Source organism: Pimephales promelas, chromosome 10 (assembly GCF_988280905.1).
Source record: "Pimephales promelas chromosome 10, fPimPro1.hap1.1, whole genome shotgun sequence".
Classification (NCBI taxonomy): Eukaryota; Metazoa; Chordata; class Actinopteri; order Cypriniformes; family Leuciscidae; genus Pimephales; species Pimephales promelas.
The window spans coordinates 30,113,610-30,128,750 of NC_142778.1; the positions used below are offsets into that span (position 1 = coordinate 30,113,610).

A 15,141-nucleotide genomic window follows, 5' to 3' on the forward strand; every position below is an offset into this window, starting at 1 on the left:
ATTTTTAACCCAACATTTGGGTTTGTCCATATTTGACCCAAATTTGGGTTAAAACAACCCAGCATTGCTTAGAGTGTATATTAGAAGTATGTATACAAGTAATAGGAGTTATGTAATCAGCTTACTTTTTTAAAGGAACTAGTAAAATCATTACTTTTACATTTACAACAAAAAAATATTAATAGTTCTGAAGTACTCATCTCACTTGCACAAAAACAGATTCAGTATTTCTCAAAATGGATAAAAACTGTGAAATGCAAACTTTACAAAATATATTATGCTACCTGCAATATTTAAATATGTTAAATTACACAAATATACTTTATGCATGTAATCAGACTTTATAACCAGTTTTTGCTTTTGACGTTCGATTATCTAATTCAACCATATAAATCAAAAATGACTTTAGATAAACAACATGTGTGTGTGTGTGTGTGTGTGTGTGTGTGTGTGTGTAAAAAAAATATAAATATTAAAATATATTCCATCCAAACAATATTTACAACAATAATAATAATCTTATTATTTTATATATTTTATTTAAACATAAATATGCTTTGCTACAAATACAAATTGATCATTCTTTTGTGTGTTTTTTTGTTTGTTTGTTTTTTTGCTGAAGAGAGATGAACGTTCTTCTCCTGTGTTCTATTGCTCAGCTGAAAGGTTTGTTAGAGCTGCACCCTCTACTCACGTTTGGTGTGAAAGGGCCATTACATTAGCCAAAAAAAAAAAAACAAGCAAGCCAAGCCCAGGTGAGAAAATGTAACACAATATTGTAAAGCATATACCTTAAAAGGTAATTTTTTCAAACATTTTATATATGCACATATACTACATTATCAAACTCCCTTTTAAGTGCAACAATATACAATGTGATAATTATATATTTTAATGCTTTTTAAGGAAACGATACACACATTTATGTACAGAAACATTATCAGGGCAGAATTCACTAACATTTTTTGAGGTTTCAATCAACTGACTCAATATAGTAATACATTTTGAGAATAAAGCATACATATGTGCAAAAAGAGAACTTAAAAGAGTTTTATTTTTATGAAATGCTTTTCATGTTGTTTCTTTTAGGTTAGGGAGAGAGTTCAGAGACCATCTATTTAAGATGTCATGACATGAGGGTGTCAGCACTGGGGCTTTTGGAGGTCTTTTTTTGGTCAAGACACAGTTTTCTGTCATTCATCTTTCAAAATAATGTATAATCAGCTGGGTCTTATTTAGAGCCACTAAATGAATGAATCATAAGGGGGAAAGCTTTCTTGCCTTTATACAGACTGAATATCCTTCAGACACAAAAATGTGTTTTCAAAAGTGGTTTAGTCCATCTAGTCATTAATAGTTTATATACATTGTTTATATGTCAGAAAACAAATATAGTTTGGTTGTTACCGCAAAACGGGACAACAAAGTGATGTAACATGTAAGTTTTATTTTAAATTACATAGAGTTTGTATTTACATTTCAAAATATGAAATACATTAAAGATAAACATTTTTATACTACAAAGCAGTAATAAATACTTGTATTATGGGGAGGGGGGACAAAACATGTAAAGATGATGACTTCAAAATCAGTTGTGAATCAACAAATCTGCATTGTTTTTTAAAGGTACACTATGTAACTGTAAAAGTTAACACATTTAAACAATTCAGTAAATCATCGATCCTTCTTCTATTTTGTCTTACCCTGATTCACTAGCCTATTGTAAGGGCTTATATTTTACACAGGGCGGGATGATTTTCGCTGGAAATTGCATACATATGTCTCTCTCATCATATCTGTAAATAGAAAAAAGTTGCTCCAGCTTATTTGATGTGTGTATTGTGTGTGAGTGGCCTAGGTTGACATGGAGCAGCTAAAACTCGAACTTCTGGTGAATCACCCGATGTAATGTCAAAATCACTCTTTTAGTAAGGTGTTTTATTGAACAGGTAAATTGGCATATGTAGTGCTCTTACAGAGTTCATTGTAAAGCATTATATTGTGAAGGGTCATTTCATTATGGTTGTTGAAGCGCTGTGCTGGATTCACTTTCAAGGAAGTACCGCGTCTGTTAATGGGTATAATAACGTTTTCAGCTACTCAGCTTGAGATCCTCTCCATCTACACTAGTTAAATAAGTCTAGTAGTGAATGTTTTATGAGCAGTAGGATAATCTCTCTCTTTTTTTTAGTTATGAGAAAGAACCATATTCATCCGCAGTCGTGCCACCCAAAACAATGTTCTTCCACAAAATGTAAAAGTTACATAGTGTACCTTTAAGTTGCTGGTCTTTTGTGTATGCATTGCTGAAATGTCTGGTCAACTTTTTTCTAACTCGCCAGAGAAAAGCACTGTACAAGGTCAAAGGTTCGAGGTGGGATCTTTAGTTTGGAAGGTAACTGAAGTGCAGGAGTGGTGTGGTCATGACTGGGTTTTGCAGGTATGCACATCTACCTCCTCTTCGCAGTCCCTGCAGTGAACAGCACAACACCAGTGGAACTTGCACTCACACTTGGTGGTGCGGCTCACGCGTGATGTGTCATAGCCCCGCCCACAACACATGACCTCACAGCTGTCAGCCCCACGGGACGTACGGTTGCATACTCGCCCGCCTGTGCCCACAGATCCTGCAATAAGACAATAATAAAATGAGACATCATAGGTTTTAATGAGAGAAATGAAACAGCTACATCAAAAATGTTCAAGGCATAGATTCTCACTAAAAAAAACATGTTTCCAATATACTGCATGTGTGTGTGTGTATATATATAGTCAGGGTTCACAGAGGAAACAGACGGCTTGGTAAGTTTTATTGAGCAGATGGATTCGGGGATTGGTGGATTGGTCTTTGAAGAATGGCAAGCAGGTAAGTAGCAGGTAGGAAGTCAGGGAGTCTGTGAGCCATGAAATGATGAGACCAGACAAGTGACTGCAGTGAGAGTGAGCGCTATATAGTTCAAGTGGGTGATGGGACACAGGTGACGGTGACCAATAATCAGGGGATTGTGAACAGGGAAGTGTCCGATTGGGTGAGAGGGGATGAATGGGTGGCGATGAGGATTGTAAAGGGGATGGAACATGACATATATATATATATATGTGTGTGTGTGTGTGTGTGTGTGTGTGTGTGTATATTAGGGCTGTGCAAAGATTAATTGCGATTAATTGCATCCAAAATAAAAGTTTGTGTTTACATAATATTTGTGTGTGTGCATAATTATTTTTATATATATAAATAAATATGCAGGCATGTATATATTTATGAATTACTTGCACGTAAATACTGTATATATATATATATATATATATATATATATATATAAATGCATAATCTATATTATATATAAATATAAATATTTAATATATGAATAACACATTTTCTTAAATATATACATGCATGTGTGTGTATTTATATATACAAAATAATTATACACAGCACACACAAATATATTATGTAAACACAAACTTTTTATTTTGCGATTATGCGATTAATCACAATTAATCTTTGCACAGTCCTAATATATATATAGGGTTAAAGGGTTAGGGTTATAAGGTTAAAAAAATTCCAATTATTCCAAACAATATTTACAATAATAATAATTATTATTTCATATATTTTAATATTATATTATACAAAAAAAAATATATATACACATATATATATAATTTTATTATATTATTAAAATATATATTTTATATATTTTAAATATTTCTTATTATTTTATATATTTAAATATAAAAATGCTTTGCTACAAATACAAATTGATCATTCTTTTGTGATAAGGCCAGTGAAAATATTAGAAGGGCAGGTAAAATTGTTACTACTGGCCTAAGATAGGCAAACCTACCAATCAAAAGAAGTCATCCCTCCACATAGTTTCATCCATTAATACTGATTGTTTTCTACTGCTAGAATCTATTAATATAGTGAATATTTGAACAAATTCCTGAAGCAAGCAGACCTCGACTGAATAGTCATGTGTAGTGCCTGGCAGATGTCTGATAGTGTCCAGACAGCGCTGTCTTGAAGAGGCTGGGTTTGTCGGCACCATGTAAAAGGATGACCGCTTGGTCCTTGGTCAGATGAGGGACTGATGATAGAAGCTATCAAGCATTGCTCCGGGTCTTCATCACGTACTCATTTCAACGGCTCTAATCTCAACAACCCCGCCCTCTATGAGGCTGACGCGTCGCTGATTGTTGCTGATACAGAAATTGCTAAAGACCTTGTATAAACCCTTGCTTTAATGCTCCCTCTGAGTGACAATCTACAGCCTTTGTTTATAAAGATCACTTCAATGCCAATCAACACTCAGAACTATACAAACAACCATTTTCATGTGGTTTAACCAATTTAGAGTTGGTTTAGTGCAAGGTTTTAAGATGAGAACACTCCTACAGTGAAGGCCAGAACTGCAAATCTCTAGTCTGCAGTAGCACCAGCATTGGTATGTCACCGCTGCTCTATTGAACTCAATTGCAAGTAGGCAGGCATGTGTCTGGGCATGACACGGCCACTCCCCCCCACCCCTCACCCCCCCACAGCAGTTCATCAGGCTGGTATGCTGGGCGGATATCGTTTACATCATGGCCAGCCTTTACCTGAGCGTGGATCTGCTTATTGAATTAAGATGAGGGGGTGCCAAGAGATGAGTTTAACATGTGTGACCATGGTGAGAGCTAGTAATTGATTTCACACTTATGCAGTAGAGGTATAGTCTATGTCTCCTAAAACTGACATCAAACGGACTGCCCTGCACGAGAGTTTCTCACAAACCACCATGCTAAAGAGGTCGTGATTTTTTAAAACGTACCTTCAAAGCTAATGAGAAAAAGATTTTAAGAACATTACATTCATATCTTAATATCCGAAAATTCTGACATCATCATGTCATTTTAAACCTGTATGATTTTATTTTGAAAAATATATCTGGCTGCATCCGAACTCACATACTGTACTCGTTCCCTACTTTATAGGAGAAAAACAGTAAGTGAAGACCTTCTACTTCCTGCAATTTTGAAGTGAGCATCTGATGGACTTTACTTTACTATTCCATTAAGCCTAAACGACAGAGAAACAACGCAACTGACGCCGAAAGTCATGACGGATGTAGTATGTCTGGATTATATTCATACTACATACATTCATACTATAAAGAGCATACTTTTTTTAATAGCCACAAAGTCTATTTAGAGTATGCGATTTCGGACACAGTCTCAGTGTTTTTTTTTTTCCCTTGTCCATACATTGAAAGTAACTGCAGTCCAATGTTATTTTGGACCCCATTGACTTCCATTGTATTGACAAAAAAAAACAAAAATGTCTGGTGTTTTTTTGTAGTGTGCAGAAGAAAGAGGTACAATAAAAAATAAAAGTCACACAAGTTTGGAATGACATTTTTGGATAAACTAGCCTGTTTTTTCCAGTTTTTATGATCATGCTTATAAATGGGCAGTGATACTGACATACAATAAATAATAAATACCTAAAGTGGGTTCAACCTTCATCTCAGGGCACTTAAAAGAGACATGACCTACCTCTCTAAATATTCCTGCCAGTTTTAGACAGAAAATATAGAGGTGCCGCCGTGGAAGGCAGTGATTTATAGCATTTGCGCGTAGGGATTAAATTTCAGCTCCCGTTCTGCCCACAAAACTGTGGTAATGTGTCTAAACACAGCGTCACCTGATAGCAGGGATCATCTGCAGTCTGACAGGCACCCCCTCCCTTACTGCTTCCCACATAGGTACACCTGGTGTTATTCAGTATGTACACACACACTGAAAAGTAAAAAGAGATAAACCTCTGCCTTAGGGAGGGAATCTTTACCCGCATTCAGGTTACAGGATTGGGTTATGACTATTGTGTATGTAATAACCAGCTAAATAGCTCCCGTCCTCTGATTACAACGGTGTTTGGGGGCAAAGACGAATGCCTTGCTGAGTTTGAGCAGAGAGTGTGGGAGTCTTGCAGGGTGGAGACACAAACAATGGGTTATACAGTAAAACATGTTGGAACACTACAGATTTGATATATCAACTTAATTCACCTCTTGAGGAAATAATTAAAAAAATTAGCACAAAAGACAGTTACATGAAGAAGAAAAAAACGCGTCCATACAATGAAAGTCAATGCGGTTCAGTGTTGGTTCAGACCCCACTGACTTTCACTGTAAAAGGTGATAATTTACTCACCCCCATGTCATCCAAGATTTCCATGTCATTCTTTCTTCAGTCGAAAAGAAATTAAGGTTTTTGATGAAAACATTCCAGGATTTTCTCTATTTAATGGACTTCAATGGGAACCAGACGGTTCAAGGTCCAAAAGACAGTTTCAGTGCAAACTGTTGAAAGGGCTTTAAATGATTTCAGATGATGAATAAGGGTCTTATCAAGCGAAACGATCGCTCATTTAAAAAAATTAAAGTTTAAGTTTTATAAGCTCAAATAGTCGCCTTGCTCTGTTCTCTGATGCACGTTTGTGACTCTCCTCATTCATTTTGTTTGTTTGAAAGAACCAAATGACACGAAAAAAGATTCATTCATTTTGATAAACGAATTCGAACAGGAGACTCTCGCTTGATAAGACCCTTATTCATCATCTGAAATCGTTTAAAGCCCTTTTTACAGTTTGCACTGAAACTGTCTTTTGGACCTTGAACCGTTTGGTTCCCATTGAAATCCATTATATGGAGAAAAATCCTAAAACGTTTTCATCAAAAACCTTAATTTCTTTTCGACTGAAGAAAGAACGACATGGACATCTTGGATAACATGAGGGTGAGTAAATTATCAGCAAAAGTTTTTTAAAAGAAAACTACTCCTTTAAGACCACAACAACAAAAAATTGAAAAGAGACTCATTCTTTTTTAGGGAAACCATCTTTTTAAGGGTTATGGTTTTCCCCTTGCACACTTACCAGACTCGTGGTCCCATATACAGTAGTCAGGTGAGTCTTCAAAGTAGACAAGGTCATTTTTGGTAGGCCTCTTAAACATCCTGTAAGCACTGGTGAAGCCTGTTCCATACTGGTTCATCACCACCTGAATGGCATTGTTGTACTTTTTGCGGAGATATTCACCAGTCTGCCTGAAGTCTGCCATGGCTAACCAGCAGGTTCGTACATTGCATGATCCACTGACACCATGACACTTACACTCCAGGTTCATAAAGCGCTTCACAGCCTGTAAATAAAAAAGAAGACCGTGTCTGTAGTAATCCTCTGACTGCTCCATCTCTGATTGGTCACGGATTATTATTTGTCAGGATTTCTCAAATGTGTCTCAACAGCTGTTTGCAAGAACATGCCCTTGTTACCTTCCTCCCCGCACGGTTGTTGTGCAAGTTCATGAGCGCTCGTGCATCTCTCTCCTTCCTCTCCTTGGCGTCGATGAAGACCTGAGTGAACTTGATAGCATGGTCAACATGATCGCTGCAGCCACCCCAGTCGAAAGATCCCTTGGCATCACGAGATGAACCTTTTTTTCCGGGGTCGCAGGAGCAGTTTTCTAGTTCACCCTGACTGCACGCCCTGGCCAAGGTGTAGACCATTCCTGCTGAGGAGATGGCATAGACAAAGGCGGACTCACGACTGCCTAAAAAACAACACACACACGCACACAGAGAGGGAATAGCATTGGGAAAAATGTTGCATAAATTAGAGAGGAGCTGGTCATTATTTAAAATTTAAAAAAAAAATGTTTGTGTGTAGTGTATACACACAAATTATTTTAATATCAATTATATATATATTAAATATATCAATAAATATAAAAAAAATATTTTTATAATTAAGATAAGCGTAATTATTAAATACAGTATACACACCCAGAGAGACATAAAAAATACACTATACATGTATATTTAATTTGATATAAAATTCATTTAAATTACTTCTTAACTTTTGCATAGGCTAATTTTTATTAATATATACACAGACGTTTAATTATTTAAAATGTGTTATATATTTCATACATATTTTGCATGTTATATTATAAATATAATAATTTAAAAATCATAATGAATGAATACTCATAATTCATACGTCTCTGTCTGTTTACATTCACAGGTCACGTCGATTCCTAAAATAAATGCTGACTTTATATATTTTTGAACTGAAAATCTACTAATCTCATAATCCATTAAGGTTTACTTCAGAAAGAGAAAGTGAGGGCATATGTGTGTGACGGAGATCACGGTGGGAAACATTAAGAGAGGGAAGAAAGAACAACAGAAACAAGCGACCGCTTGAACAAAAGTTATAAGCTGCAGCTTTTCACATGTATACCAAAGATGTTTCCGTTCGGGAGCTTTGTCAGACTGAAAGAGAATGCCTGCCATGCAATTGTTTTAAATTAGTAAGCTGACATTGACAATAAGTAGATTCTCACAGTGGCACAGAGAAGTCTTTCTGGGAGGTCTGAATACCTTAAAGCAAGAAGATTAAAGTCAGAGGTTTAACCTAACTTTAATGTGCAGAGCAGCTTAGAGGCCTGGGACACAGAGTTACTTTGAGGATGTTCCCATTAATATGATTTTACGCGGGATGAGAAAATAGAGCCAGAGACACTTACAGTTGCAAAACCTAAAGTCACAAAACTGGCAATTACACCTAGTTAAAGCATCAAGCTGTTGAGCAGCTCTGAATGAACACACCAGACACAATAATCCAGCCATTGTTCCCTAAACTCACATAAATCCTGAACACAATGAAAAGTAAAGGATACACTTGAATGCTAAGTGAGACTTTTGTGAGTTATCGATTCAAATTACATCGAGACATCTTGAGATGATCACATAACTTGTGTATGGGTCAATGACATGACTTTTTCAGATCTGGATTTAAATATATAGCCTAAAATACAATGCATACAATGACAAGAATACATATTTTCTATTATAAAAATGTAAAAATTCTGGGTTGTTTCAACACATGTTTTGGGGTCAAATATGGACAAGCCCAACCGTTGGGTTAACAAAATGAATTACAAAATTTAAATCAATATTTGGGTTTGAAACATTGGCCCAGCATTTTTTTAGTGTACCGGTAAGTAATTGTGATACTCCTTTGTAGTATCCTTTGATCGCGATTAATCGCATCCAAAATAAAAGTTTGTGTTTACATAATATATGTGGGTGCACTCACTCTGTATAATTATTTTGTAAATATATAAATACACACACATGCACGTATATATTTAAGATTTTTTTTATTTATATATAAAATATTTATATTTATATATAATATAAATTATATATAAATCTATATACAGTATATAGTATATAAAATATTTCTTAAATGTATACAAGCATGTGTGTATATTTATTTATGTAAAATAATTATACACAGTGCACCCACATATATTATGTAAACACAAACTTTTATTTTGGATGCGATTAATCGCGATTAATCGTTTGACAGCCCTGAATTAAATAAAAAGTAAATAAATAAAAGAAAATATCTTATTATTTATTATAAAAATGATTTGGCAGACAGTCAGTGTGGTATAACCAACTTTTTAAAAATTTAGTTTTCAAGAGTCAATAAATCGACAGAGTTTTGTAGAAAATGGAATAACTGATTTTTTTATGTTAACTAAAATTAATAGGATTAGGCTACATTATGAGAACTTTCCACATGTTTTAACCTTGTTTTTTCTCTCCTTTCATTATAATCTCATACATCCTTTGATCCTTGTGTCTCATTAACCCATATAGGCTCATATCTTTTTATCTAAAAAATCTGATAAAAAAATCAAACACACTGTGCTGCACACACAGATTAAAAGCAAACCCAGTTCATCAAGTTTTACTTTCTGTAATAGGATCTGATATCAGATAAGGAATTTCACTGAGTGGAGAGAACACATTGTATGTAGGACCCCTTTATAGGCTACACTTGAAACAATACTCACTTCGATGTAAAAGCCTCCCAAAAAGATTGTGCTCGCGCGCCATGGTATTGCAATTCCATCGGTGGTTCCTGAACTGGTGCTGACATTCTCCAATCCAGTTTTTAATTCCAGCTCCTATAGCCTGCATCACCTTGGGATGCTGGCGGCACAACTGGCGTTGTTTGTTAATTAACCCCGGGATGTTGTCGCACATCACTTGCGATCCAAGAGTGCCCATGTACCTGCATAAAAGATGAAAGCACAGGGAATGAGCGATGGGAATCTCTTCAAGACATTCATCATGTTTCAACACACAAATGCGTACTAGGCACATTCATTTCACTTAAAAAAAAAATAAAATAAAATTTCAGATTATATGATTATATATTTTTTTAACCACATCGTAGCCTTCTCTAAAACTATTTACATTTCTTAACGAGAAAACATTACTTAAAACGTATTTAAAATAAAACAAAAACTGTACCCACCACCACGATGCGTCGACCCTTGATGTGAACCAGCAAATTGCCACGGACAGATAAAAACATATTCCACTTGGCAAAAAGTTCATATTATAAAAATTGTATTGATACACTCATTCGTTCAGGCGCTTGCATGCAGTTTAACAACAAACAAGTGAAACAACGAATGCTGAGGCGGTCGGAGCAAATTGCTAATTTACTCTCCCAGATCAAAAATCAGTGGAGTGACGCGACACAAGTGAGCTGAGCGTCAAAGCATCGTGAAGTGTGTGTGATGTGTGGCGCTGCACACACAGCCTGATGCTCGTCCGTCCTGGGGCTGAAGTGGCTGAAGATAGCTGATGATCTCCTATCAGGTTTAAATTGCTTACACAAGGGGTGGGTACTCCTGCCTCAGGAATGAAGTGAAGAAATTAGATGTCTGAAAGTATCTGTTCAGGCTAGCTTGACACCAGCCACAGGTTTTGGCTTATTTCCAAAGCAGCGAAAGTGTAGAATGTGGTCCAACGTGAAATGCCTATCCATACCCTTCTAAATCCTAGCACTTTAATAAATAATGCATTGTTAGGCCCTGTCAGGCAATCTTTATATTTGTATTATTTATATTAAATTGATCACTCAGTCTTTATGCATTAGGCCTATTACATTTATGTGAATCTCAATATTTTTGAACCTTGAAAAATATCTTTCTCGGAGAATAACGCTTAATTGACTGAAAGCAAAGCACACTCATCCTCTCAACAAACATGGCCGCTCTTGATGACGTGCATTGAAATTGGATTATCACATTCTTTTGAACTTTTCACGAACTGCTCAATTGTCGCACAGAATTTACTCTATCTTTGATCACCAGTTATGTGAAATAATTATTTTGTCCTCCTTCCTTGTATTGCGAGGTCCTTTCAACTGATGGGAACCAAGATTAATAGGAAAACCGGATTCTTCTCTTGTGATCCCCGCGAAAAGGGCGCGGTCGCGAGAGCGTGGAGAAGACTTGTCATCGGTAATATGATGGAATTTAAATTGGCCTAATTTCATCCTTTTCAAGTCAATAAGGAAGGACTATTCTGAATCCTCTCATTGGTCTTTCAAATATCATTATCCCTTAAAATAATAATAATAATCTGATTATAAAGGCTATACAGAGATTATGTGATGAATCTGGACGCTCTGATTCATACTTATTTATTATAAACTCCTTCAAAATTGGATAACCGTAACTTATTCAATGACTCTCATGGTAACCAACAAGTGTCCGGACGCAATCAGTTCAGTTATCCATTATTGCGTTATTAGTCTAAAACACTTTTCTTCATGTGTCAAACTTTAATAATCCAACAATTAGTTTTTAAGTTGTCAAGGTATTGTCCAATGGTTATCTTCTCAGATAAACGCTATTTTGTCCGCTAGTGTAGGCCTATACATTGAGCATCCTCTGATGAACTTATAAAAGTTTAAAAACATTTTCATAAACTCTGTAGATAAGTAAGCCAGGCTAATAACACCCGACAAAATATACTTGACATTGTTACAGCTTGAAGAACGAGATATCGCCTTCTTCTCGGGAGTCAGATGTCAAGCGGTTTTTACATGCATATTATTTGACATAATTCCTGCTTACACACATATACAATGCATGTAAGCAACCAAAAGAAATGGCCTAATAAAAGAGCTGCCATTCTTTGCTGCTCATAGACATGTCTTAAGTAACACTCAGATGGGGCTATCAGGAACCGCATGCACATGCCATATTACATTTCACTGTCAAACAATGAACATGTAACAAGCATTTGTTCCAAGCAATCAGCTTTCATCATCTGCAAGGGGGTCCTGCACCCCGGTTGGACTCACTAAGCACCCGAATAATGACATTTCAGCACCACAGACAGCGACTGGCAATGACTTTCCTTTTTGGGCCACCCAGCAAAATCAAAACAGGATTTCCAAAAAACATTAGCCTGCAGCTCTGCTGAAATCGAAACTGACAATATGGTACAAAGCATTGAGAACGATAACTGTGGGTTGGGAAATATTTTAATATGCTGGTCTGTAAAACCAAATAAACATTTAGCAGATTTACTCGAACAACAGTCTAGAAAAGCACCACAAAAAAGGGAATCGTAACATACCCCTAACGTAAACACGGAACAAATGATAATGAATAAAATATTGGGGTAACAACTTAAAATGCATGCATCACTGAAATTCATAACCTCAAAAACAGTTCAAATTTCTGGATTGAGACAACACGAATAGCAACCCTGCACCCAACACTCCAAGTCCAAGCACGGCAGCAAACCTCTTGCGGGCCTTTCCTCGCTGACCAATATTAGAGTTTGGTTGAAGAGGCTGAAAGGTATGTTCTGTGTGGTCCGTCTGAAGGAAAATTAAGGGTTTAAAGAGAACAAATCATTCTGGAACAAGTTGTGCCAATATTATTGATTATAGTTAAAGGACAAGTTCTGTATTTTACAATTAAAGCCCTGTTTTAAGATCGTTTCTGATGAAATAGAATGGTTAAGATTGTTTTTTTAGACAAATGCTGCAGTCACGAGAATTTTCGGATTCGGTTGTAGCACCCCCACACCTCTACAATGGTAGCTAGGGTTGGGTAGCGAGAATCAAGTATCGATTGGAACTGGGACTAACTTTTCGTTTTTCCCGGAATCGTTCAAAAGTTAAAATTTCGATTCCTAGTTTCGATATTCACAGTCCGCCGACCGGAAGAAGAAACCGCTCAACAACACCAACGAAGAAGCGTTTACCGGAAGTGTTGGCATAACCGCGTGAGTCGAACATGTCTATGGTCGGCGGTCCAAAGTGTGGCTTCACTTTTCTAAAAATAACAAAATCTCAGCAAAATGAAAAATTTGTGACAAAAGGAGTATTTCCTTCAGAAAGACCGTTGGTTAGAAAGGTTAGCTAAACTTTTTTGACCCTGCCTCTTAAAAGAATCGTAATCTTTAGGAACCGGAATCGAAACAAGGAATCGGAATCAGAATCGTTCAAATTCAAACGATACCCAACCCTAATGGTAGCATAGGTGCATAGGAACAATCCTTTATAAAACGCATAAAACTTTAGTTTATAAAGACGTGAAACTCACCGAGTGGTCTGGGGTGTCGCTGCAAAAGATGCTTTCCAACAGGTTTTATCGTAGTTTTTGTACAACTCCGTTGACTTGTATTGTATGTTCTGCGATGTACGGTATTACTCCGCCGCCGGAAACGAAAATGGGGTTGTTTGTATTCTTTCTGTAGTCTTATGCAGTCGCGGTATCGTAGGCTACACTATACAAGTGGTTTGCTTGCAATTGGCAAAGGCGCATTATCGCCACCAACTGGGCTGGAGTGTCTATTATTCAAGCTCTTAACGGAAGAATGTACGGTTGTGAGGTGTTTGGAAAAATAGGTCTACAGTTTTACAACGAATGGTAAAACACTTGTTAAAAAAGCATCTTTTGCAACGATCTTTGTGCGAGTATATCAGTGAGTTTCACATCTTTGTAAACTAAAGTTTTAGTTTTTGTAGGATTGTTCCTATGCACCTATGCTACCATTGTAGAGGTGTGGGGGTGCAACCACAGAATCCGAAAATTCTCATGACTGCAGCATTTGTCTAAAAAAAACAATCTTAACCATTCTATTTAATCAGAAACGATCTTAAAACAGGGCTTTAATTGAAAAATACCATATTTGTCCTTTAAACAAAATCAATTACCTCTAAATTTCAGTGGAAAAACCCTCCCAAAACCCAGTATTTCACAACAATCTGAGAAACTGTTCTATTTAGATATGCTGGCACAATCTAATGCTGACTGCTTTGAGAACAACGGGGGCAACAAGCAGCTGCAAACAGCTCTCACTAAACTAATTCCACAGTGGAGATTGATGAGACTTGTGGAAATTCCCTGGAAAGTGCTGGCGGATAACATCCCCAGTTGATTCTCAATTAATCAACTGATTAGCCTTCATCCTCATGAAAGAGACTATGGCGACATCGGAGAGGGATGCAATGGCTGCCCCAGTTGGTCTCAAGAGTACTTTTACTAGACAAAACTATTGTAAATAGAAGCATCAGAGAAGATGAAAGAAGAGGACAAAGGAATGTGGACATGACTGACCTTGCCGAGCAGGGTCTTAAGACAGAATATCTCTTTCTGAAGGTCTCCAGTTTGAGTTACTAGCTCAGTGCAAAGGGCTTGAGCCTCTTTCTTGGGATCACATGTGAGAACAACCTATCAAAGAAGTCACAAACAAGTAGACACTGAACGTGAGATACATAAGCTGTCTGAATACTACTTCAGTTGAAAACATTGAAAATGACTTGGTTTCAAATACACTTCATTTGTTCTCATCTATTCATGGATCATTTCAGGCGCTTAGGGCAGTCACTCTCAAAAGTACCATGCACATTCAAACACATTTAACACATGGACTATTAGAGTGACTTTGAACAGCAAAAACTGTGTTTAATATTAAGATTGCATGATTGTTGGGATCACAGATTTACAAGTAAAGATTTGGGCAGTCCAACTGAGTCACAACCTTTAGTACATTATTTGGTTTAAATTAAATTAACCATCCCTCATGTTGTTTAATTTTTTTCCCCCACAATGGAACACACACATACAAGCTTATCTTTTCTGGAGTCTGACCAAGTCTATATTTTTACAGTGATTTTTTTGTAGGGCTGTCAAACGATTAATCGCGATTAATCGCATCCAAAATAAAAGTTTGTGTTTACATAATATATGTGGGTGCAGT

The 15,141-nt window shown here is 36.5% G+C and overlaps 2 protein-coding genes across 3 annotated transcripts in view; both read right to left on the reverse strand.

The window, feature by feature from the left end:
* Positions 1–614: 614 nt before the first annotated feature.
* On the reverse strand, positions 615–11,884 carry wnt2 (wingless-type MMTV integration site family member 2). Its single transcript, XM_039683864.2, has 5 exons — positions 10,382–11,884; positions 9,915–10,135; positions 7,318–7,595; positions 6,920–7,184; positions 615–2,627 (listed from the first exon to the last, which is right to left on the reverse strand). Exons 1-5 carry the CDS (start codon positions 10,462–10,464, stop codon positions 2,422–2,424), a joined length of 1,053 nt encoding a protein of 350 aa, XP_039539798.2. The 5' UTR covers positions 10,465–11,884; the 3' UTR covers positions 615–2,421.
* A 507-nt stretch (positions 11,885–12,391) lies between these two features.
* Positions 12,392–15,141, reverse strand: part of asz1 (ankyrin repeat, SAM and basic leucine zipper domain containing 1) — a 31,072-nt gene continuing 28,322 nt past the window's right edge. For both annotated transcript variants that reach the window (XM_039683863.2, XM_039683861.2), the window contains exons 12-13: positions 14,499–14,612; positions 12,392–12,751 (exon numbers count right to left, since the gene is read on the reverse strand). In XM_039683863.2, coding sequence (XP_039539797.2) covers positions 12,590–12,751; positions 14,499–14,612 — 276 coding nt within the window. In that variant the 3' untranslated portion in view covers positions 12,392–12,589. The remainder of the gene's footprint in view (positions 12,752–14,498; positions 14,613–15,141) is intronic.

Bases quoted from the DNA above. Each gene is read 5' to 3' on its own strand.
- wnt2 (XM_039683864.2), bottom strand. From the start codon at position 10,464: ATGAACTTTTTGCCAAGTGGAATATGTTTTTATCTGTCCGTGGCAATT. The intron at 10,136-10,381 runs GTGGGTACAGTT...TCTTTTATGCAG, and splicing joins AGGGTCGACGCATCGTGGTG to GTACATGGGCACTCTTGGAT. The intron at 7,596-9,914 runs GTGAGTATTGTT...GTTGTTTTTTAG, and splicing joins TGGGAGGCTTTTACATCGAA to GCAGTCGTGAGTCCGCCTTT.